This window comes from Lepisosteus platostomus, chromosome 4 (genome assembly GCF_059453375.1).
Source record: "Lepisosteus platostomus isolate fLepPlt1 chromosome 4, fLepPlt1.hap1, whole genome shotgun sequence".
In the NCBI taxonomy this organism is placed as follows: domain Eukaryota; kingdom Metazoa; phylum Chordata; class Actinopteri; order Semionotiformes; family Lepisosteidae; genus Lepisosteus; species Lepisosteus platostomus.
The window spans coordinates 31640735-31666539 of NC_142614.1; the positions used below are offsets into that span (position 1 = coordinate 31640735).

The 25805-nt window shown below is 38.0% G+C and overlaps 1 protein-coding gene across 1 annotated transcript in view; it reads left to right on the forward strand.

Annotated features, from left to right (window-relative positions):
- cntnap3 (contactin associated protein family member 3) overlaps window positions 1-21485 on the forward strand; it is a 370114-nt gene extending 348629 nt beyond the window's left edge. Inside the window, exons 22-24 of the mRNA XM_088629389.1 lie at window positions 14178-14396; window positions 16620-16691; window positions 17940-21485. Coding sequence (XP_088485515.1) covers window positions 14178-14396; window positions 16620-16691; window positions 17940-18136 — 488 coding nt within the window. The 3' untranslated portion in view covers window positions 18137-21485. The remainder of the gene's footprint in view (window positions 1-14177; window positions 14397-16619; window positions 16692-17939) is intronic.
- Window positions 21486-25805: the final 4320 nt, after the last annotated feature.

Below are 25805 nucleotides of genomic sequence, written 5' to 3' on the forward strand. Positions count from 1 at the left end.
TTAATAACGATATAATTATATTCATGTTGCAAAAAAACTGCAACGGACATAAAAACTCCCTTGCTTTTAACAGAGCGTTCCATAATTTCTAACTACGAAAATGATTTAAACTGCGACACTTATCATTCAACCAGAGCTCGAAATATCACAAGGATCCTCTAGAGCACAGCAAAGACTGTATTAAAAGAATCGCGTATCTCAAGAAATTAATAAGATATAATTATATTCGTGTACTGCGACAGGGCTGTGTAGGGCTGTTTCACCTCTGTCTTCATGTGACTCGATTCAAAAGCCATTTAGCAAAGAGGGGATGAGAAGAGTGACAAACTAGTATACTTTAGATCTTTTTTTCTGAACCGGGGAAAATCTGATCATGTTTCTCTATAACAATAATAAAAAACATTGCCACACCCGGACTGTTAAACCAACGGATTAGCACGTTGAAGCCCATTGAGGAGCCGGGCGCAATAACTGTTTTGTCCCTTGATTTACTGATCTGCATTAATTACAAAAAGCGAGTTCCTGCTCTTTGCAGACGAACTGGTCCTGCTGTCGCCCACAGAACAGAGGCTGGAGCAGCACTGTCAGACCTGGGCGCTGACAGTCAATCTGGACAAGACCAGAGTTATGGTTTTCCAGAAAAAAAGCCAGACCCCCATTAGTCTTCCTGAGATCGTCGGATTATGAACGAATAAAAGCATCTTATTAAAAACGCGTTTGCTTTTGTCTGGGTATTTACTTTGTAATCTGTGGTTTACATCTACTGTATTGTTTTGAGATGCCACTTTTAAAGGTGATATGTAAAATAAAGTTTTTTATTATTGTTATAGAGAAACATGATCAGATTTTCCCTGGTTCAGAAAAAAGACGATTAAAATCTGTAATCTTTCCACTTGTATGTCATCTGAAAATACAAGAAGTTTCTGCTTTGTGCTAAGACATTAACGGGCACAACCCCCCTCTCAGCGGGAGTGCTGGCTGTGACGAATTAAACCGGTTTCACAGGTATTTTCAAACACGCGTTGCAGTATGCTCCTATTCTCTTTATGCTCAGGCACTAAGATTTCCCTTCAGTGGTAAAATTCCATATAAATATTCAATACTTAAACGGGCACAGTTAAGACATTAAATATACATATACATACTGTATACAGTACAGTTTGCATACGGTAATATGTTTATGTTCTTAAATCAATCTCTTTTATGAGCATGTGAAAGGCATGGTGAATCGATTCTCAAAAATTACTGTACTTTGCATGATTGGAAACAAATGCGTGATTGCGAAATGCTGTGGTGTTACTTTTACAAAGACGGTCATTGAAAAAAAGAATGTTGACCAGGGCAATACTTTGAGTTTACACTTACAGCTTGTCCAAGGTCATTCATTATTAATACTATTAGTAATATCTTCGTTAAAGACTTTGATGGCGACAGCTCAAACATGAGAGGTTGAGCTTTATTAGCTCCACTTTGCGGAAATTCCGGATACTATTATTTTGCTTGTCGTATTATAGGAGAATTTACGGTAACTAGCGGTATTTACCGGTAACTCGCGGTATTTACCGGTAACTTGCGGTAGACTGCGTACAGCGTACCGGAAAATAATGCGGTATCGCCCGCGCATTTTGAATGGCTGCATCTGTATGTACAACATGAGAGCTTCTCACTATTAATTGTTGATCTAGTACTATACTATTTACAGCTTGAACTGCGAGACAAACAGTCTGAACTGCTCACAAGCAATGTCCCCATCCCTAGCTACATCATCAAGGGGACATCAGTAACAACCCACAAGTCTATAACTGCCCCCACGTTCCTGAGCTAGCATAGCTGTCCAATACCCATTTTTCTCAACTCTGGGTACAGGGGTACTGACCAGAACCCGTTAGCCATATCAATCACTGAAAATTTCTTATGATCAGGGCATAAGGTTGTTGCTTGAACTATGAGTGCGCTTAATGATTCACTGTTTTAACAGTTTTTGCACAATGGGCCAAATTCCCTCTTCAGCTCCTTTCTGAATCTTATATGGTTTAGTGAAAGGGTATGGTTTCACCCCATATCCAAAAGGCCACACTCATCCTTATCTTTAGTCCAATTTGGATGATCTTTTAATTAATCTTTCTGGAGAGACCAGATGTTAATATTCACTTGTTCTTCTGGGACTTTCAGAGTGATGCCCTGTAAATGTTTTGAGGGCATCCCACCCCAAAATATCGGGTGTTGGACCGACCTAAATTGTCGTGGAAATAGAGACTTGTCCCCCTTCCTCATCTTTCATTTCCACTCTAAGTAGTTTAGTTTCTTTGAGAGTAACTTTCCCCCCTACACCAATAGCCTCCAGCTGTCTCTCCGTATATTGAACTTCGCACTATTGAGCATTTTTTTTCAGACAACCATGAAATTTAAGCTCCAGTATTCCATAACAGAGAAACGTCTTCACTATTTATTTTACATTTCAGTTTCAAATTCTTTTTCTCCTAATTCTTGAGTGAGGCATGGGGAGGCTACTAGGGGGTCTCCTAGTTTAAAAGATCCCAGAGTTGTTGCTTTTGCTCCTCAGTTAAATCTTTCAAATGTGAGAGAAGGCTTGCCTGCCCTTCCCTATTTGTTGAATTATAGGGAAGGTCTAGGTCTTTCATGTCCTGCTGACTTTTACGACACTTTCTGAACATGCCCATAATTCAGACAATAATGCCATTGCACTCGATTACTGCCCCCAGTGTGCTTGGGGGATTTGTAATCCTTCACCTTCGGGGAAGCACTTGGTTTGGGAGTAAAAGACGCTCCCATTTGAACAGTGCATAGTTTTGCATACATAGTTCTCTCAATTTTCCTCGCCTCTGTTTTCTAATAATTCCCTAATAGTTCCAGCTTACTTTTCCCTTGCTCTCCTTAAGATCATCATCACAGCAAAAGGGGTAATACCGCAGGTATCTTTGAGCTACATCAGAGCTCTCTAAGTTTGTTGCATACCGTTTTTAGGGTGTGGGACTTCTTTTGCCCACCTATCTATATCTTCGGGTTTCGAGGTAGTAGTCTGCTTTCTGCCCCCACCACCCTGGGTTTGTTGCGTTCAAACGGTGGAGGTCAAAGGATCATCTTCGGCAGAACCTGTGTTACAGTTATGCCTGACTGCTCTCCGTGGGTATAGGGGCTGTCTCCTAACGGGCAAAGCTGTACTTCCCCCTTTTTGTATTTTTCCTGGAGGTCCTCCTGGGGATTCATCAGTCCAGCAGAAAAAAAAACTGATCCCACCAGTCTTGGTCGGGGTCCCCACTACTGTCTTGCGATATGGTAGGATATTACTTAGCTGGAGCTGGAGTCGAGGGGGTGACCAACCCCGCTCTGCCTGTTCATGCATGAGCCTTAAGCTTCTCAACTTCTTCAGCTAGTTTCCTTACTTTGTCTTCTAACTGATCTCTTTGTCCTAACAACATATGTTTCCTTTTATTTAGTGCTACAACTCTCTTTTTTCAACCTCCCAGTCTGATCGCTCTTTAGATCCTGTGTACAGTAGAATCGCAATTGCTTTCCTAACACCAGCGCTTCTCTCACATTCTACAAGCTACATCTACTTTCTACTTTCTACAACATCCCACGCACCCTCTGGCAGACCTAACTTTTTCCTTAATTTCTGGAAACAACAAAGCAGGCCTTCTGGGCTCCACAACAAGTAAAAGCATGCCTGGGCTCAAACCGGAGTTTACAGCAACAATGAAGTGCTCCTGGGCTTCCCAACAAACAGAAAAAGCATGCCCGGGCTCAAACCAGGGCTTACAGCAAACTACAATGAAGCACTCCTGGGCTTCCCGACAAACAATAAAAATCACGGCTCAAACTGGGGCTTACAGCAACCAGCCCATCACTGCACTGGTGCCTTCTCCTGGGCCAGGGGGATACCAAGGGAGCCTCCCCATCACAGCACGAGAGAGCCGGGACTTTTAGAAAGAGGAGTCCTTACCTTAGTGCAGAATTCTGTCTCTGGTGCTGGGTGGGAACGTCTCGTGTCATTGGAGTACCCTGCTCACAGTGCCAAATTGTAGAAACCAAGAGATTCGAGCCTGAGGTGTCCGTTCGTCAAGCCAAGCTTTATTGTATGCATACAAGGAACAACACAATGAGGACTATTTTTGTTGTTGTTCACAGGGGATATGGCTCTCCACAGCTTATATACACTTTACACCCCCGTTTTCTGTCTTTGAGGTAATTTCTCAAGGAACTCGAGGACTCAGATAGCAATTAAAACATTCCTTCCTTATCAGGGAGTTTGGTACAGAAGATGAGAGTTTAGTACAGAGAGGGAGAAACATCTATGCTCAAGCAAGCACGAAGGTTAGAATTTAGGATGTGAATTCAGCAGGAGTTCACAGCTCCTTCCACTATATAGGTACAGAGTAATATACAGATGTTACTGCTAGTAGACTCCATCATTAGTAACACCTTTGTTTCTAAACTTTTACTTACAACTAAGTCCAAGATGTGACCAAGTTTATGAGTAAAACTATCCACGTGCTGCTTATAGTCAAACGTCTCCAAGTCTTATGAATCCCATAGCGTTAATATATGATGAGTTATCAATATGCAAGTTAAAATCACCAGTGAGAAGAATTTGACCATAGCTGGTAGATGCAATTGATAATAGTTCAGCAAATTCTCCCAATAAATCACCATTATACTTGGGAGGTCTATAATTAGCAACAAACAGCACAGAAGTCTCACATATACTGTAAGAGTGAGAGCCACATACTGAAACGATAAGAACTCACCAAAAGAGATGTTTTTTACAGTTAAAATGACCACTGTAGATACATGCCACTCCCCCTCCTCCTCTTCCCTGCAACAGAAGTTCAGGAGAAGATCAAATCATAATCTTGCTTTTAAGTTGTCTTACCTATACATGCTCCATCTTTTCATGCATTCTTTCTAGCATGCATCCCTCCATCTTATCTTCACCTTTCTAGCAACCTTCCTGGTTCATTCCTTGTTAGTGACAGGGATTTTGGACACAGTCAATTTTTGCTGTGCACTTCTGTTATAATTACATTTTTTGTTATATATGTTATAATCACTTTTAAGTTAATGAAAGCACTTCAAATTCAGGGCTGAAGGTAATTCTCTATAAATGTGTTCTTAATTTGGAGTTTAACATGTTTTAAGAATATATACTGTGACAGTGGAACAAACCTCCCACTGCACTTCCTACTCAGCAGTGCGTGGGAATGTGCAGCTTCCACACCTGATGCCAAGCAGGACTGCGATTTAAGATCCCCACGTGCCTGCAGATGGGGTTCACGGTAGAACCGAATGTATTCCCCTCATGGTGACACAAACTAATTTCTCCACTTAGAGAAAGATTTCCCTCTTGTACCAGAGAACAGAAACCTCTGCAGACGACTACACACCGGCACACCGCACGGAAGACAACACGCTCTCTGCATGTGCTCAGGCACCCTCCTAACTCAACTGACACTATCACACTTGGTGCCCAATGTGGGGCTGCCTGCTTTTGTAGTCATCATGGCTGATCGCCTGACCCTGATGGAAGAGGCAATCCGAGCCAATGGTACAATGGGAAACCAACAAGTTACAGCGACAAGCCCAGGGCACCTTCCAGACTCAGATCTCCACCATCCAGGAGTCAGCCTCTACTCAGACCAGATATTTACAGGACCAAGAAACTGCTTTACAGTTTCTGTGTTGACAGATGGGAGAGAGAATTCAGATTGTACCCACCTTACCAACGCCTGCATCACAGGCACTGGCTCAGGTCCAGCCCAGCCATGTCCTGCAGAAGATGACGCCTGAAGACAATGTGGAGGCTTACTTGAGAGCCTTCGAGCAGACGGCGGAGCATCTGCAATGGGACCACAACCTATGGGCCAGCATCGTGGCTCCCTTTCTTTGTGGTGAGGCCCAGAAGGCATATTACAGTCTGGACAGTGCGTCTGCCTCAGACTATACCCGGCTGAAGTCAGAAATCCTCACCCGGGAAGAGGTCACGACTCGCGTCAGAGCCCGGCGGCTCCATCAGTGGTGCTATGACCCACTCCGCCCACTCTCAGATGTACGAGTTGATATATCTGGCCAAAAAATGTCTCGAGCCAGACACCCTGTCTCCGGGTCAAATAATCAAGCGGGTTGTGCTAGATGTGTATCTGCAGCAATTTCCCCCCGAGTTGCAACATTCAGTGGCCCAGCATGACCCCAGACAGTGGATGATTTAATGGCCATCCTGGAGAAAAACCTCGCCGCAGCCAACCTTGCAGGGCGGGACCAGGACGCCACCAGCGCAGGTACACAGCAGGAGGGGAGGACATCAGGGTCTGCCCCAAATTCAAAGTGAACTCAACCCCCGCGGACCGGGCCACCAGGAGAATTCAGGGGTGATCTCGTTGTACCTGATGTGCCATAGAGGGACACGAGTCCGATCAGTGTCTTGCTGAAGATACAAAAATGGACTGCAACATTGCCACTCCTCCTGTAACTGGCATAAGGGGACGGTGCACACGAATCCTCCAGTAGAACCCATCCTATTAAATGAACAGCCCCTCCTAGCCCTCCCTCGTTGATTTTGGGAGCGCTATCTGTTTGGTCACCCCTGATGTAGTTCGACCACACCAGGTCGAAAAACATCATGAGATCTCTGTCGGCTGCATTCATGGGGAGCAACGAGAATACCCAGTAGCCCGCCTATGGCTAAGTTTTAGAGGGCACACGGTAGTGGTCACAGCTGCTGTAGTACATGGGCTGCCACACCCCCTGATTCTTGGAAGGAATTTTCCCCTGTTCAGTTAGCTGTACTTTGGAAACAGCTCTAAATTGAACTGCGACACAGCAAAGAAACCAAAACATCAACAAAACTCTCAAGACAGAGGTAGGCATTTGCGCCCTGGGGAAGTGCAAAAGGAAAGGGAGGCGTTACCCAAATTAATACTATTGCATCTGCCTCACCATCTTCACCCCACAGATCTAAGCAAGCCGGGCAAACTACGGACCCTCTTGACAACTGGAAGATGGGCATCCTCACCGCAGACTTCCCCCGAGACCAAGGGGCGCACCCTACCCTGGCCCATGCCCATGCCCATGCGATTGAATTGAAAGGACAACCGGTGGAGGCTCGTCAGGGATGCCCAAATTCTTTTATTATAAGCTATATACAGATGCAGCCATTTAAAATGCGTGGGTGATACCGCATTATTTTGCAGTGCGCTTTATGCAGTCTACCGTAAATTCTCCTATAATACCGCAAGTAAAATAATAGTATCCGGAATTTCCGCAAGGTGGAGCTAATAAAGCTCAACCTCTCATGTTTGAGCTGTCGCCATCAAAGTCTTTAACGAAGATATTACTAATAGTATTAATAATGAATGACCTTGGAAAAGCTGTAAACTCAAAGTATTGCCCTGGTCCACATTGTTTTTTTCATTGACCGTCTTTGTAAAAGTAACACCACAGCATTTCGCAATCACCCATTTGTTTCCAATCATGCAAAGTACAGTAATTTTTGAGAATCGATTCACCATGCCTTTCACATGCTCATAAAAGAGATTGATTTAGGAACATAAACATATTACCGTATGCAAACTGTACTGTATACAGTATGTATATGTATATTTAATGTCTTAACTGTGCCCGTTTAAGTATTGAATATTTATATGGAATTTTACCACTGAAGGGAAATCTTAGTACCTGAGCATAAAAAGAATAGGAGCATACTGTAACGCGTGTGAAGGCCATAAACGATATTAATTTTGGAACTTAAACATACAGTATATGGCTGGTCTCGGTACTTTAAAGAAAACATACACACCAGTATTCCATTTCTCCCTAAACATTTCCCGCTGGAGCCATGAATTTTTTTTAACAAACATTTCTTTGAAAAAATGAAACGTTTCCCTGAGTCAGAGATTAAATAAAACCTCACTCGCACCAAACAAATTCACATTTCTAAATATCACAACATGATCGAATTTAAGTCATTTTAATAACAATGAATAGTCACCTATGCATTACAATGTAAACATTTATATTGTTTTAAATCGCAAACGCGGGTTTAAATATATGTGTTTTTTTATTCACAATCAGACAAATGCAACATAAATTGATATCTTTGTCTTCTAAGTATTTTAATAAACATTCAGCACAGCTTTCTCCCCGTTTAGATTTATTTTTCTTGGGATCTTGGGATCAAACGTGGAAAGATTAGATTGTAATCGTTTTTATTTTTTAAATACATTTTAGAAAAGTGTAATCTATTCTAAAAAGCTGTACACCACCTGCTATAAAGATACATATTATAATACTTTCGGGTTCGGATAGGACAGACACAAGAACTCAGACTTGCGCAGTTAAAGCAAGTTAAAGCCTTGATTTTATATATCACCTTTAAAAGTGGCATCTCAAAGCAAAGTAAATACCCAACACTGATTGTACCCATCTGTCATGCTAATAAAGCACCTTGAATTGAATTGAGAGAGAGAGAGATTTAAACTGCGACACAAGAGCTTGAAATATCACAAGGATCTCAAGAGCACAGCAAAGATTGTATTAAAAGTATACTAGTGACAAACTAGTATACTTTAGATCTTTTTTTCTGAACCGGGGAAAATCTGATCATGTTTCTCTATAACAATAATAAAAAACATTATTTTACATATCACCTTTATGTGATATCACCTTAAGGACATCACATACAAGGGTTAATTGCACAATGGACCGCGCAAAGAAATTTAAAATAGTCTTCTTTAGGTGTGAGGGCAGGAGTGGATCGCAGAAGGCATAATCAGCAAATTAGGAAAACAAAGAACAGGACAGGCGAGACATTTATCCAGAGAGCGAGAGATCAGAAAAAGGAACAGCTGTTACGCCCAGGTTTTATGCTCTCTCTCTGCTGAATGAATAAAAGCATTTTATTAAAAACGCGATTGCGTTTGTCTGGGTATTTACTTTGTAATCTGTGGTTTACATCTACTGTATTGCTTTGAGATGCCACTTTTAAAGTTGATATGTAAAATAAAGTTTTTTATTATTGTTATAGAGAAACATGATCAGATTTTCCCTGGTTCAGAAAAAAGACGATTAAAATCTGTAATCTTTCCATTTGTATGTCATCGGAAAATACAAGAAGTTTCTGCTTTGTGTAAGGATGGTATCAAAAAGTAATCTAAGTGGTGAGAAAGCTGTGCTCCTCAAAGCGCTTTACAGGATAAAAACAATAATAACAATAGTGTTAGGATGGGCAAACGATTTTTTTATAGAAATACAAAATGAGATATAATGATGTGTTCCGGCTTAGACATTAACGAGTACAACCCCCCTCTCTGCGGGAGTGCAGGCTGTGACGATTTAAACCGGTTTCACAGGTATTTTCAAAGTAGAAGGGGGCGAGATTTCCAGCAAAAGACACCTCCCCCCTCCAAAACCACGGAAGTACAGTACTTACTAGTTAAGAAAGCTAGGCTCCTCAATTAAATCGCTTTAACATGCTAATGCGTTGGTGTAACAGTCCGGTAGAAATGTAACAGTCCGGTAGAAATAAAAGTTCATTCTATACAGCAATCACATATTTGGGTACCGTTTCATAAAACTTTCATGCTTAAACTGTTTAGGGAGAAATGGAAGACTGGTGTGTATTTTTTCTTTAAACTACCAAGACCAGCCATACACAGTACAGTTTACGTACATACAGTAATGTTTATGTTCCTAAATTAATATCATTTATGACCTTCAGATGCGTTATGCTCCTCTTCTTTTTATGCTCAGCTACTAAAATTTCCCTTTAGTGGTAAAATTCCATATAAATATTCAAAACTAAGCAGATTAAAATGTGCACAGTAAAGATATTAACTGATTAAATATTTTCACTACCAACCAATGCACCACGAGTGTCCCTGTCGGTCATTTTGGCCAGCCAATCACTTACCGCAGTGCCCTGCGGTGCCCCGCGGTGGCTTGTGGGTAGTTTACCGTACCGCGGGTTTGTACCGCACATTTTGAATGGCTGCATCTGTATGCTATACCAATGTAATGGTCCCAATCAGGAGCGTCTTCTGGTTCCTTCAAAACATCGCCGGTTTGTCCTCCTGGCACACATACATCTGCTAGAAGCACACCTGGGCGTAGACAAAACCTGGGAGCAAGTCTTGAAAAGGTTCTTCTGGTCAGGAGTATACGCTGATGTCAGGTGCTTTTGTACATCTTGCCCTGACAGTCAGCTAAGCGCACCGAAACCACAGTTCCGAGCACCATTAGAGCCCCTGCCTGTCATTGACGAGCCCTTCGTTCGCAATGGATATAGTAGGTCCCCTTCCTAAATCCTCCTGGGGACACGAATATATCCTCATGATTGTGGATTACACTTCCAGGTATCCGGAGGCGATACCTCTATGTAGGGCCATCAGCACCAGCATCACTAAGGAGATGGTAAATCCCTTCACCTGTTTTGACTTGCCGAAAGAAATATTAACTGACCAAGGGACTCAGTTCACTTCACGCCTGATGCAGGAGATAGGTAAACTCCTGAACCTAAAATTCCTGAGAACTTCAATAGAGCATCCACAAACAGACGGGCTGGTGGAGAGATTTAATAAAACCCTGAAGCAGATGCTGAAAAAGGTCTCGCAAGCCTACAGAAAAGATTGGGAATCCTCCCTCTCCTGATGTTTGCCATCCAAGAGGTACCCCAAGCCTCCACAGAGTTCTCCCGCTTCTAGTTATTTTATGGGAGACAACCCCGAGGAATCTTAGATGTTGCCCGGGAGGTTTGGGAGTCGCAGCGCTTGTCCTCCCACAATGTGCTCGACTATGTCCATTCCCTTCAGGACAGGCTTGCACAGCTGAAGCCACTAGTGGGGGAACACATACAGCGAGCACAAAGCAGACAAAAGGAGTACTAAGATCGTTCAGCGCGGCAAAGGATCTTTCGCCCTGGGGATCACGTAATGCTGCTACTGCCATCATCAGAGTGCAAGCTTTACACCAGATGGCAGGGACCCTATGAAATCCACGAATGAACAGGGCCAGTGACATACAAGTTATACCATCTGGACCACAGTAAAAAAGAAAAGATACACCATGTGAACGCCCTGAAACCTTGAAGAGAACCCCCTGCGGAGGAGACAGTCCCTGCATTGCTGTCTAGCAATTCTACCTCCTCTCCCATGGATATAATTTCTCTCTCTCCAAACCTCTCCCCACAACAGATCAAGGAAACCCAGATGCTCCTACACCGGAACCATCACCTCTTTTCAGATCTGCCGGGGCGGATACGGTTGGTACAACAACACATGAAGACGTCCCCTGGAGTTGTTGTACAGGTGCCCCCTTACAGGGTACCTGAAGCAAAGCATGAGGAGATCTGAAAGGAAGTACAGAGGATGTTGGAGTTGGACGTCATCGAGGAAAGCCACAGCCCCTGGTCCAGCCCCGTTGTGCTCATCCTGAAGCCTGCAGGCTCCTGGCGTTTCTGCAATGACTTCAGAAAACTCAGTGATGTCTCCCGTTTTGATACCTACCAAATGCCCCGGATAGATGAGCTCCTGGAGAAGCTGGGCAAGTTTATTTATTTAACTGGGCAAATTTATTACCAACTTAGACCTTACAAAAGGTTATTCGCAAAGCCGAAGACCACTTTTTGGACTCCTGTGGGGTTTTACCATTACAAAGTGTTGCCCTTCGGACTGCATGGAGCCCCCGCCACCTTTCAACGCCTGATGGACCGTCTTCTGAGACCCCATCTCCACTATGCGGCTGCCTACCTGGACGACCTGGTTATTTTCGGTGAATGTTGGCCAGAACATTTGGAACATTGCCAGGCCGTCCTCTCTTCACTGGAGGAGGTGGGTCTGCATATTAACCCGAAGAAAAGCCGGTTCGGGTGATGGAAAAATCCGGCCTCATTTAGACAAAATAGAGTCCATCCGGGACTGGCCAATACCAAAATCGAAGACCCAAATCAAGGCTTTCCTGGGGCTTTTAAATTATTACGGATGGTTTATTCCCAACCTTGCTGAGAGGGCTGCACCTCTGTCTGATTTCACGCGTGCGGCCACTGCCCAGACCGTGCGCTGGACCCAGGAAGCGGCTAAAGCCTTTAGTAACCTCAAGGTCGCTTTATGCCAGGATCCAGTCTTAAGGCTCCCGAACTTTCAACAGAAGTTCATCCTTCAAACGGATGCCTCCGAAAAGGGCATAGGGGCAGTCCTATCTCAGGAATTCAATGGCGAAGAACATCCCGTCCTATACTTGAGCAGAAAGCTACTGCCTCGGGAGCAAAAATATGCTGTCGCGGAGAAGGAGTGTCTGGCGGTCAAGTGGGCAATCGAAACGCTGAGGTATTACCTGTTGGGCAGGGAATTCACCCTCGTTACGGATCATGCACCGCTCAACTGGATGAAGCCTAATAAAGAGAAAAATGCCCCGGTGACAAGGTGGTTCCTTGCCCTACAACCTTATCGTTTCGTGGTACAACACCGGGTGGGGATTGCCAACCGAAACACGGATGCTCTCTCCCGACAACATCAATTGGACGCTTAGGGGATCCCCTCCAAGCTGAGGGTATGTGAAGATGGAACACACCTCCCACTGCACTTCCTACTCAGCGGCACATGGGAATGTGCAGCTTCCACACCCGACGCCAATCAGCGCTGCGATTTAAGATCCCCACGCGCCTGCAGACGGGGTTCACGATAGAACCGAATGTGTTCCCCTCACGGCAACGCAAACTAATTTCTCCGCTTAGAGAAAGATTTCCCTCTTGTGCCAGAGAAAATAAACCTCTGCAGACGACTACACACCGGCACACTGCACGGAAAACAACACATGCTCTGCCGGTGCTCAGGCAGCCTTCTAACTCTACTGACACTATCACAATACTATGACTTAATTCAGGATACTACTAGCTCTAATTTTAACCAGTTTAGTTATGATCAGTAAAAGACAAATTGGCAGAGTGTTCAAGACTACATGTATGTCAAACACCCTGTAGTCTCATTTGTGCAGTAGAGTAACTCATAATGCTCATTTGTCTCATATCTTCTTTTGCTTTCTTCTTAGGCTTCAATATTTTTGCTAAGCACCTTATATATCCTGTTGATATTTTTTATAAAATAGTAAATAATTTTTGTTAGACTGTGTACAAATAATATTTTAAATTAATGTTTATTAATTTGTTTCTTAATACAATTTATGTCTTGAAATTTAACTATCAAGGAAGCCACAAGAGAGAGTTCTCAATTCTGCACGTACTGTAGCACAGCAATTACATCCTTGAAATATATTATCTAAAAGCACCAATATATTTTTTGCAAAGCTCTCTACATTTTAAGAATCAATTTACTTATTAGATTTCCACTTCAAAATGTTTATTGAAATAAAAATGTATTCTATGATTGTATTGAAGAAAATCTAAAATAAAATCAATAAAACCATAAAACAAAGTGAGTTAATGTGTAAAAAACTTAAATATGAGATTTCATAAAAATGTAAATAAGACAGTTTATTGTCATTCCTAAAAATCAACAAATAAAACAGTAATAATTTAAAACCTAAATTTATGCATCTAAATATGCGACTTTTAAATACAAAGACTCAGTCAGAGTAAAAGTTGAGTCCAAATCCTCCTATAAGTACATTTTTCTTACATTTTCCACACAATTCTACGCCCATCATTACCATTCCATGTAGGGTGGACCTAGAACGCATTCTAGAACCCATTCCCCCATTTATATGCATTCTGAAAGGAAATTTTAATTGATGCTTTTTTATATAAATTTCTTTTTTCATGAACTGTTTAGCATGTAAATTGAGATTTACCTCTATCACTGAGCTTTGAGAGAAAAGGTTATCGTTAAAAAAGAGTTTTGGGCATTTTGTCACATCGATTACAAATGAATGGTAAATGCTTCATATTTGTGTTTGCAAACATGCACTTTTGAATGAAGTAGGTCCTTCCTATTTCCTACTTGTTTTATGACCCCAGTCATCAATATAAATATTAGTAGTGGTTAGGTAGACAACTTGTTTATATTAAAAAAATCTAATTTAATGTGGCTTCACAAAAAGGAGAACAAACACTTTAAGATATGATATATATAAAATGCTAGAGAGAGGTCAGAGTATTGGATGAAATATGTTATTTTTCATGTATTACAGATATTTTACATATCTTTTTTCAGAAAGTGATGACCTTGACCCAGAGGTTTCCAGAGTGAACTCCCTGGGATTTAATGGGTGCATCTCCGTGGTGCAATTTAATAACATTGCTCCTTTGAAGGCTGCCCTGTTTTATCCAAGCTCAAGCCCAGTTATAGTGAAAGGACACCTGGTAGAGTCACACTGTGGATCTTCTTCATCATCAAACCCTTTTGCAGCTGAAACTATACATTCATCATCAGGTATGTATCAAAGATGTGTACTGAAAAAATATTAAAATGCCATTTTTTATTTGATATTTATAAAAATAATTTGAAGATATACTATATTATATATTTACGATCATGTGAATAAATACTATTCAAAGTAAGGAAAGCACAGTAGCCATAGCATTTGCCATGACATGCATGATGCTTGTCATTACACAAAATAACTCCTTTTGCTCATTGTTGTGAGCAGGCCCTCTCCTCTTCAGAACAAGCCAAATTTAAAGAATTCATAAAATATCAAGCATTCAGTTATTACTCACAATGCAAAACATAGCTTACAAATCAGTTGAGCATACTATTCTTGTAACTGTCACATAATGTACTGCCTGCATCTAATCTCTTTGATTATTTATTTTTTTATTTTGTAAAACCACATCCCTACTGGCAATGTCTGTCTTATGGGTTTTAGCAACACTGATGGCAGGAGATATCTGATCACACTATAGTTTTCTCCAAAAGAAATAGAGTACTTGGAAATTCACCACCACATGCAAGGCAGCGTTCCAGATGTCACAAAGCATCAGCATGCTTTTGTGTGTGTCCATAAGAGGCTGCCTGCTGATTTTCATTTGACTGTGTTTATGAAACAGAAAATATGAATTATTGAAGAACCAGGCCAAACTCAGAGATACTATCAGGAAGTAAGTCCTTAAAAGTGCAAATACATGGACTGGCATTGTTACATATTTTTGTTGCTGTTTTTGGTGGGATGACAGGGATGATTATAATAATGTAGTGAGTAAATAAAATGAATATTGCAAACAGTACTAGTGTGTAGTGTGTGTATGGCAGCTAGTATGGATGCCTCAAATAACTTGGGTCTTGAACTCATTTACAAATTCCCCTGAGGTGTCTTCAGTGCAGAGTTTGCATGGTCTCCCCAGGGTTGGATAAAGCTTTTAAAGTCAAAAGTCCATAATTTTAATTTCATTTAATTTACTTTTACTACAGAGAAAAAGGTTTATAAACATATAATTGTATAGCAATATAAATTGTTTATTGCTGTACATTTATAAGTTTATACGTTTTATATTTATAAGTTTATAAATGTACATTATTTCATGTTGTATTAATGTTTTAGATTCATTCTTGAAGACAACTGTTTGTTTTTTAGACAAAGTTTTTCTAGGTTTTGACACATACCTAATTGATTAAGTGTCTGTAATTTAACAGGATCACGTGAATTAAATATTACCGGTAAACCTTCAGGCATTGAGGCATAGTGGTCAGCATTCCTGCCTCACAGCACTGGGGCCCAGGGTTGATTTCTGAACTTGGGGTGGTATCAGTGTGGACTTTGTATAATTTGCCCATATTGTGTAGGTTTCCTCTAGGTGCTTCGGCTTCCTCCCACAGTTAAAAGACACGCTGGTACGTTAATTGGCTTCTGGAAAAATTGGTCTTGGTATGAGTATATGCTCTGTGATGGACTGATGTCCTGTCCAGGGTGTTTCCTGCCTTGCACCCATTGCTAGCTAGGATAGGCTTTGGTTCCCTTATGACTCTATATTGGATGAAAAAGTATTAAAAAATAGATGAATATTATATTTATGGTTTACTGAAATCAATTTTAAGTATTAGAATTCATCTTTATAGTATATTTATAGCATTCAATAGATATAGCTCTTTTTTCATCTGCATTGTTTGTGTCTTTTCAATGCTTAATAGTTTACATTTCCTTATTATGATCTACCATTTATGTTTCACCACTTAAGAGCTCACTGAATAATTCTGTATTACTGTATTATTAGTGTAACATGATCTTTTTGTGTGGTTGCATAGTAATATTCTGGAATGTATCCTATAACTTTATTTCATTTGAACATGTATTTGGAGTGAAATTCTAATGCTTCACTTTCACCAGGAGATAACAACACTCATACTGTATGTCAGTTTTGCATTTCAATGTGGTGTAGAGTGAATTGCACACACTTATGAAGCACAAAAATATTAAAACACTTGATGAAAGAAACAAAACCTACACAGAGTTTCACAAATAACTACAAAACATTATTCCCAAATAATAAATTTATTTAATGCCATGCTTTGCTTACATTGAAAACCTACAGAGGAAACAAAGCTTCTCAGGAAATAGTATACAGAATATTTTATGAGCTGAGAACATAGATTAATTTACTTATTCTTAATTTTCTGTCCTGTTCTAAATTTTCTGTTCTGCCTTTTTTCCTGCTTTAGATCATTCTGGTCCAATAGACGAGGGTCAGCCAATAGTCAATACAATCAGGAGTGACTCTGCTCTAATTGGAGGTAACAGGGAAATTAGCTGTTGCCAGAAAAATATTATTTTACATTCTGACAGCAAAAGGGTGACCAATGGCTTACATTAGATATATTCTAAAACAAAGTATAGTACAAACTTTGTTTACTTTTCCACAGGACTATTTAATGTGTAAATATGAAGTCAAGAACAGTTTCAATAGAACAGTTTATGGAAAAATAAACTTTTAAGATGATTAATGGCATGAAGTTACATGCACGAATGGGGGGTACATTAAATCTGCAGTTAAATATTCAAAATTAACAGTTTAATAATTAAAATATGACAGATTAAAATTAAAATGAAGAAATGTGTATTACAATCTGTGCATTTGTGTACAGCAGTGCAGCAAAGTTTTAAAAAGTCTAGTTTAATAATAATAATAATAATAATAATAATAATAATAATAATAATAATAATAATAATAATTGCTTAGACTTATATAGCGCTTTTTTGGACACTCCACTCAAAGCTCTTTACAGGTAATGGTGACTCCCCTTCACCACAACCAAAATGCAGTATCCACCTTTTTAAACATAAAATAATGAGTGACTAGACATTTCTTGAATATAAACATCATAGAAATGAAAATGTAGCTTTGTTGAATTTATTAACTCATTTAAACCTTTATTTATTTATTTTTAAAAAGGCACCAGGAGGAGGAGTGGTAATAATGCTACAATTAAAATTAGTATTCATAGACTTTATTTTAATAGCATCTTTAAGTAACTTCATGTTTAGTAGCTATGTACTGATGAAGACATTCCTGCTAGACTTTTTTTTATTTTCTCAGTAATCAAGCATGCTTGTTCAATTACATATAAATATCATATGTTTCTTTTGTACTGCTGCATATAATTTACTTTAACTGGATATCACCAATGTGGAGGAAATCAACAAAATAGCTGAAGAAGAAAATTACAGCTGGAAATTATTTTTTTTTTAATTAAAAAACATTGGATTATTGTTCCATGTATTAAAGTCTGTGTTTGAGGTTATATCAAATAACTGTTTCTCATTAAGAAAATTAATTGTGAATAAAATAAGTGAGGGTATTAAGAATAGAATACAATACTAATCTTATGGTATCATATCTGAGTCTTAAGAACCTTATAATGCTTTCAAAATTACTGGAGTAAACCAAGGAGGTGTAGAAAGGCATTTTAATTTTTTCTCAGAAATGTTTTTATTTGAAATGTGAAATTAATTTGTGTCACTGAATTGATCTTAATTTACAGGTGTCATAGCAGTTGTCATATTTGTCGTCCTCTGTGTGGTGGCAATAATGGCAAGATTCTTGTATCAACGAAAGGAAACATTTCAAACCAGAGAACCTAAGGGACCAAAGCCTGAAGACAGTACTGACTTTCCTTTCAATAATGAGCCCAACTCACACAATACATTAAGTGAAAACCAGAAGGAATACTTCATATGATAAACGTTGACCTCTTTTAACAATCAAGCTAAGCTATGGACATGAATGCTTTGCCAAGACTATCTAGAGACATCAACATGTATTGTGCTTTATGCATAAAGGTCCATAACTGTAAAAAGCAGTTTAACTGAGATGTGAAAAATTCATATGTTCATCTGTTGTATTTCTGTTATTATTTTTGTAAATAATACAGCTTACTACAGACTGGTAGATATAAAGGTTTGTGATATTGTCATTCATTAATTGTAAATATTCTGTAAAATGTAAATGTTAAAGTAATGTCTTTATAATCAGAACGTTTCTTAATATTTCTTTTAAATTATTTTTAATTATTTGTTTAAAATGTGATTAAATGTTTCTACAGTGTTAAACTGGATATTCTAACATAGTTGAAATATGTCAGATAAAGGAAAACATTTCAAGTGTGTGCGTTGAATGGATGTGATTTTAAATTTAGTTGCTTTGACACTTTTTACGTTTGCATATTACTTAAAAAAATGGTGCCAGGCATTTTTTGTGGATAATGAGTTAATACCCCATTTCCATATGCAGCTGAATTTAAAAACACATTAAATTAATATTTAATTATTCAGTACAAGCTTCATGAACATTTGGGCTTCTTACTTATGGTTTTGTTAAAATAACATCTGATATTCAATAATTTTAAAGACCAAGTGTTTGAACATTAAACTACAGTATATACAACTGGATACTGTAGGGTTAAAAATCATGTAAGTGATTAACTGATAGATAGTTAAACTGTAAAGAATTACATTACAAGCATTTTTCCATCAAATAACACACTACCACATAAATAGTAATTACTATTTGTAAATTCCAAAATGTTTTTAGCAAATTTACCAAACATGATAATTGAAATTTAATAAAATCTACATAATGCAAATGTAATACAAAATAGCCTATGCTTTAAGCAAACACTATGTGGAAATTAAAAACCATAACAAACAAGGTCATGACCATATTTATGACTATTACGGGAACATGGTGATTATTATAATTCATTTGTTTACCAGATGCAACTATCGAGTTTACAAAATATAATATTGTATTTCAATACTTTCCAAGCTCAATAAAAAGAAAATGGAAATATTTAAGGCTTCAAGTACTAAAGAGAAGAGAGGCTAGAAATACAGCCTCATATAAGAAAGCAACATCACACATGGTAATTATTTTCTGCTCTTTTCACTGGTCTAGAGACACTTGCTATGCACGACAATTTACACACAACAAAACATACATTGTGTAGCACATGGTAAATAAGGAAGCAATGAGTCCAGAAATCTGAGGCACAGATGACTGAACAGTGAGCCATGTCAAGGATATAACAATGGCACAGGCTGCCTCCTAAAATTACAATCATGATTGTAAAATTACAATCATGATTACATGAAGTAATAATGAAAAATGTAATAGCCTGAAGTAAATACAGCAGTACTGTATGTAAACATATGAATTACCATATGACTTTTAGAAAATAGAACATTAGCACAGTATGTCACATGAATAATAATAATAATAATAATAATAATAATAATAATAATAATAATAACATTAATTATTGCTTACACTTATATAGCGCTTTTCTGGACACTCCACTCAAAGCGCTTTACAGGTAATGGGGACTTCCCTCCACCACCATCAATGTGCAGCATCCACCTGGATGATGTGATGGCAGCCATAGTGCGCCAGAACGCTCACCACACATTAGTTATCAGTGGGGCGGAGAGCAGAGTAATGAAGCCAATTCATAGGTGGGGATTATAAGGAGGCCATGATTGGTAAGGGCCAATGGGAAATTTGGCCAGGACGCCGGGGTTACACCCCTACTCTTTTCGAGAAACACTCTGGGATTTTTAATGACCGCAGAGAGTCAGGACCTCGGTTTTACGTCTCATCCGAAGGACGGGATGAATGAAGTATATTACTAGCCAGGTTTCAATCTGTTGCCCCTCGGGCCTCATCCACAAAACTGAAACTTACAATACACTAGCAAACAAGTCTAGGAAGCCAAAAGAAACATGGATTTAAAATGACTTTCAGACTAGTCTACAGTAGGTTACATCACAGTAACAGGTTCACCCCGAATGAACCATGTTACTAACACAGATACCCAGCACAATAAAAGAGGCCCAGTTCCCATATATTCACAATATAAGAATTAAGGCCTCTTTTGGGGTATTTTTGTGCTTCTCCTTAAAAAATAAATTTTAAATGTAATTTCTGTGATTTAACATTGTTCAGTTATAGGCATCAGTACCTGTTATCCCTTAACTTACTGTACACTCCACCCCAGGATCAGTAGTGTCCTCAGGTCACTATTAATTCTGTTGATATTTATTATAACCCAATAAAAAACAACAACAAATAAATAGAAGAAGTAGAATCTCTTTGTGCTTCTAAAGCAGATAACGTTTGCACTTCTCTATTTATTTTAGCATTTTCTCCTCCTTCACATTACTTGGATTTTAGGCACAACACTAACGTGATTATACTGTATTTGTCATGCTGCATTGTTTCTTGGGTCAATTCTGTATAAGGCATTATGACTGACACATCTGAAACTTATACAGTCACTCATTCAGTGCTTATTTAAAGATGCTTACAGTATGTGGAGATGAAAGATAACTCAAGCAGCCTGACATATGCTCTAGTAAAGTGACTTATGGAAATGGGGTATAAGTTAAAATTAAGCAACAAGAATGCTGCATCTATTTTTAACACTGTAAGGTGTTTTGATCCACATGTTTAAGTTATTCATACCTTTAAATGTTTTGAAAATCAAAAATAAAACCACAGGATTTAAAAGGATTTTTTTTTCTTTAGAAGACACAGTGTGAGTTAATACAAAACACATAATACTCAATATGGCATATTTGAGTCTCCTCAGATTTGATAATTCAATTTGATTTGCACTTTGTGGCTTGGGTGTACAGCTCACAAAATACTGTATTTTTGAGTGTTTTTCTTCTGATTATTGTAACCATGCAGATTGTTACACATTCACACAATACACTCATAAAAAATAAGTATATTTTAAGGTCAAACAAAAAAATACGTATTATACAGTGCCTCTTTAGGAAATATTTTTCATGTCTGGTCATATTCATCTTATAGATACAATTTTTAATCTGGCTCTCCAAAGGTAATTAGTACTATTAAATGTATACTGTACATGGACTGGCCAGTTCTTGTTGCCTTAACAAATACAGCATGCTATAATGCTTTATGGTCATGCTTTAACACTTTATGGTTGTTTTTTGTTTTTATCTGTTGGATTTAACAAACAAAGAACACAGTTTCTGAAATAAAAGCAGGTTACAACACATTATTGACCTGTCTGATATAGTTTTATTGGTGTATATGGTAATGGTTTTAAATACTTTGAAAATTATGATTCCCTGTTGATTGAAATCATACTCGATGGAAATACTATTTTTGAATGAATTAAATAGTTCATAATATTCAATGCTCTCATGGAAAAAAATAATTGTGTTTAGAAACATATGCAACAGAGATATTTGATTAAAATTTTAGATATAATTTTGTGATGCACAGTTTTCACAGTTATTATTTTGATATTGGCCTTTTCTTGTAACTCCTTTGGATGCAGATTAACTCACTGTAGCTGGTATATCTGGCCTGTGGCATATTATGGACAGAACCCATCTGACGAAGGGGAGGAGGGAGAAAATTTAGAAGCACAAAAAAGGATGTATGAGTTATATGTAATTTTTAAACCTTTTTTGAAAATCGTTGGGTGTAAATTCCTGTCTGATTTATTTGTCAGTCTGGTATCATGTTCTGTGGAAGTTCGTGTAAAACATGACTATATATAAAGTACAGTATTTGTTTTGGGAGTTCTGAATCTAGTTCTTCTTGAATATTGGTGGTTTTGAAAGTAAACTAGTTGTATGATCACTTATTCTTATAATGATGGAAATTATTGAAGAACGTCCTGACAGGCAATTAACAACAACCTGTACTATTCAGATGAAACATTCTTTATTATTAAATAATTCTTTTGAAAGACAGTACTGTTTTCTGCCTTTTCCTGAAATTAACTCTAATAATAAAATAACAGTAACTAAAAATAATAAACACTATACATATTTTGAAATATAATATATAAATATCTATATATAATAACATAAGCAACAGAAATTATCTTAAAATTACATAATAGGTATAATTATGGGTAAATAAATGCTGAATCTAAAACGTTTGTGGCAAGTTTAAATTAATGAATCAGCTGGCTTTAACAACTTTTCTACCATTTGTTAAGATCTCTAATATAAATAATTTTTTTATTTTTATTTTTTAGATGTAGTTATGTAAATATTTACATATCCAAATTATATCCAATTATATAATTAATTCTATTTTTTCCCTGATGATAGTTAAAAAAGCAAATACGTGTCTGTGTACAGAGATGTAGTTGAGAGAGACATAATACACAAATTAATGTACACATTTGAAAGAATGGAAATGTATTCTGTAACCACACAAAAGTGGCAAACCGTAAATGTGAATAATAAATCCTGTACTATCCTTTTCCTGATTTTAGAGATCAATGGATTTATGTAAATAAGATCAGAAATCATGGCCTGTAAAACTACATCCCATTTCCCAATACTGACCCAAGTAATTAAAGGCCAATAAGTCTAATGTCTATTATACATTATGCAAGATTACTGGAAAAAATTACTTAAACTTAATGAGAGAATCACTTATACGGAAATAAAGTTCTATAGAATAGTCAGTTCTTTCAACTAGCTACAACATGGACACACACAGTGCATATGATGTATTTAGATGTTCAGAAGACTTTTAACAATGTAACCCATAATAGACTAATTTTTAAATTACAGATGCTTGGCATTTAGGAAAATGTGTGCATTTCCTAATAAATAAGAGACAGTACATATAAGGGATGAATGTTCAAATTGGGATGATATAATTTGTAGAGTACCACAGGGATGTACAGATGCAGCCATTCAAAACGGGTGGGGTATTTCAAGGTATACCGCGGTGGGCGTGTGGCATCAAAACACGGTATCACACGGTGTAACGCGTCATTTGACGTCATGCCGGAAAGTATCCGGAATCACCTTGTAAAACCGCCAGGAGGAGCCAATAAAGCTTAACCTCTCATGTACAGCATTTGAGCTTTTAAATTTAAACTGTGTATTACAGCATGTTAATCATCAGTCATTAAAAAGTTGGTATATTTTATGAAAGCAAGATTGCTCAGTTGGACAAAAGTACACAACCTACCTTTATCAGAAATATTTTATGCATCAAAGCCTTTACCGAAGATATTACTAATAGTATTAACAATGAATGACTTTGGTCAAGCTGTAAACTCAAAGTATTATGCTGGTCCACATTCTTTCTAACCATCATTTTAAACGAAAATACTTTTATTTTTTTCTTTGACAAACACCACAGCATTTTGTTGATCTAACTAACGAGGACAGGACATTAGCTAGGCAATGCGATAAAGGAATGACATTTTTTGCTAATTTCTTTAGCACATTTGTACAAGCACTTGGAATCTGTCCAAGCCCTAGTTTGTCAGGCATTTTCTTTTACTGCAACGGACATAAAAACTCCCTTGCTTTTAACAGACCGTTTCATAATTTCTAACTACGACAAACTGCGACACTTATCATTTAACCAGAGCTCAAAATATCACAAGGATCCTCAAGAGCACATCAAAGACTGTATTAAAAGATACTTGTATCAGATACATGAGAATCCAAGCTTTTTTATCTACGCTTTCATTTCCGTATACCAGATATTATGGAACCACTTCAGAAGGGTGTCAGCCAGTCAGATTCCAGGAATCGGTACTTTAAAGAAAAAATACACACCGGTATTCCATTTCTCCCTAAACATTTTAAGCATCAAAGTCTTTAACTAACATGAGAAATAGTTTGTAAAAAAGTGGTAGTTTTAAGCTTTTCTGCTAATATAATGTGGAATTGCGTATCTAAAGAAATTAATAACGATATAATTATATTCGCGTACTGCGACAGGGCTGTGTAGTACTGTTTCACCTCTCTCTTCATGTGACTTCCCTAGTAGCCCGCTGGTCTACGTTCCTGATTACTAACCTACGGGTTGTGTGTTCAAATCCAGCCGGCGCCGTGACTTTTCTTTTAACAAACATTTCTTTGAAAAAATAGAATAGCAATATTATGGACAATTAATTGACTTTTATATTTCTAAATATCACAACATGATCGAATTTAAGTCATTTTTAATAACAATGAATAGTCACCTTCTTCCCTTCTAACAACAGTCCCTGCTTCTGCTTCCTGCTTCTATTGTGTGTGTGTGTGGGGGATCCCTTTAGATCTCCCTTCAGATTTAAAAAGTTATTAATCATATCTTCGGTGTCGCATCTTACCAGTGCAGCTGATCTTTTGCTGCCTGGGTCAACTATCACAAAGCTTTAGAGAACTTAACATTTCTATTATCAACAAATTGTAAATATGACATTTACATTGGCATTATTAATTTTTCACATGGGTGTATGGAGGATTGTCAGTTGTCACTGACAGTAGACCCCCCCTCTTAGGCTGTGCACATGAATTTTTATAGAGAAATGGAGGCTGTACAGTATGCGTTACAATATAAACATTTATATTGATTTAAATCGCGTTTTGATTTAAATCGCAAATGCATGTTTAAATATATGTGTTTTTTTATTCACAATCAGACAAATGCAACATAAATTGATATCTTTGTCTTCTAAGTATCTTAATAAACTTTCAGCATAGCTTTCTCCGCGTTTAGATCTATTTTTCTTGGGATCTTGGGATCAAACGTGGAAAGATTAGATTGTAATCGTTTTTATTTTTTAAATACATTTTAGAAAAGTGTAATCTATGCTAAAAAGCTGTACACCACCTGCTATAAAGATACATATTGTAATACTTTCAGGTTCGGATAGGACAGACACAAGAACTCAGACTTGCGGAGTTAAAGCAAGTTAAAGCCTTGATTTTACATATCACCTTTAAAAGTGACATCTCAAAGCAAAGTAAATACCCAACACTGATTGTACCCATCTGTCATGCTAATAAAGCACCTTGAATTTAATTGAATTGAGAGAGGGGGGGGGGGAAGGGCGAGCGAGAGAGCACAACCAGGACAGACAGGCAAATAAGATACACTCCACAGACATTCACAACAGCGACATATCATAAAACGTTTGCACATATAGTAAAATTATTACTTGTTTTTCAGGAAGTTAAAAAAACACTTGAATTACTTATCCAGTCTCTCGAAATAAAATTATTTTTCAAGCAATGCAACTAACGTCGGGCAATGTGTTTTTTTTAATCCAACATTGACAGCCACATCTTAAATCTTGTCAGTCAGCTCTTTTTTCTCTATTTGAATTGGCGATTCAAACAACCTGGGGTAACAAGTGGTCTCAAAGTCACCGAGCTCACAGAGCTTCAACAACAGATGACAATTCTCTTAGTCCTTCCTTAGTCTTCCTGAAATTGTCAGATTATGAGTGAATAAAAGCATTTTATTAAAAACACGTTTGCGTTTGTTTGGGAGCTATATTATGTATTTTTCATATGTACGATATAATGATGTGTTCCCGTTTACACATCGCACGACTTTAAAA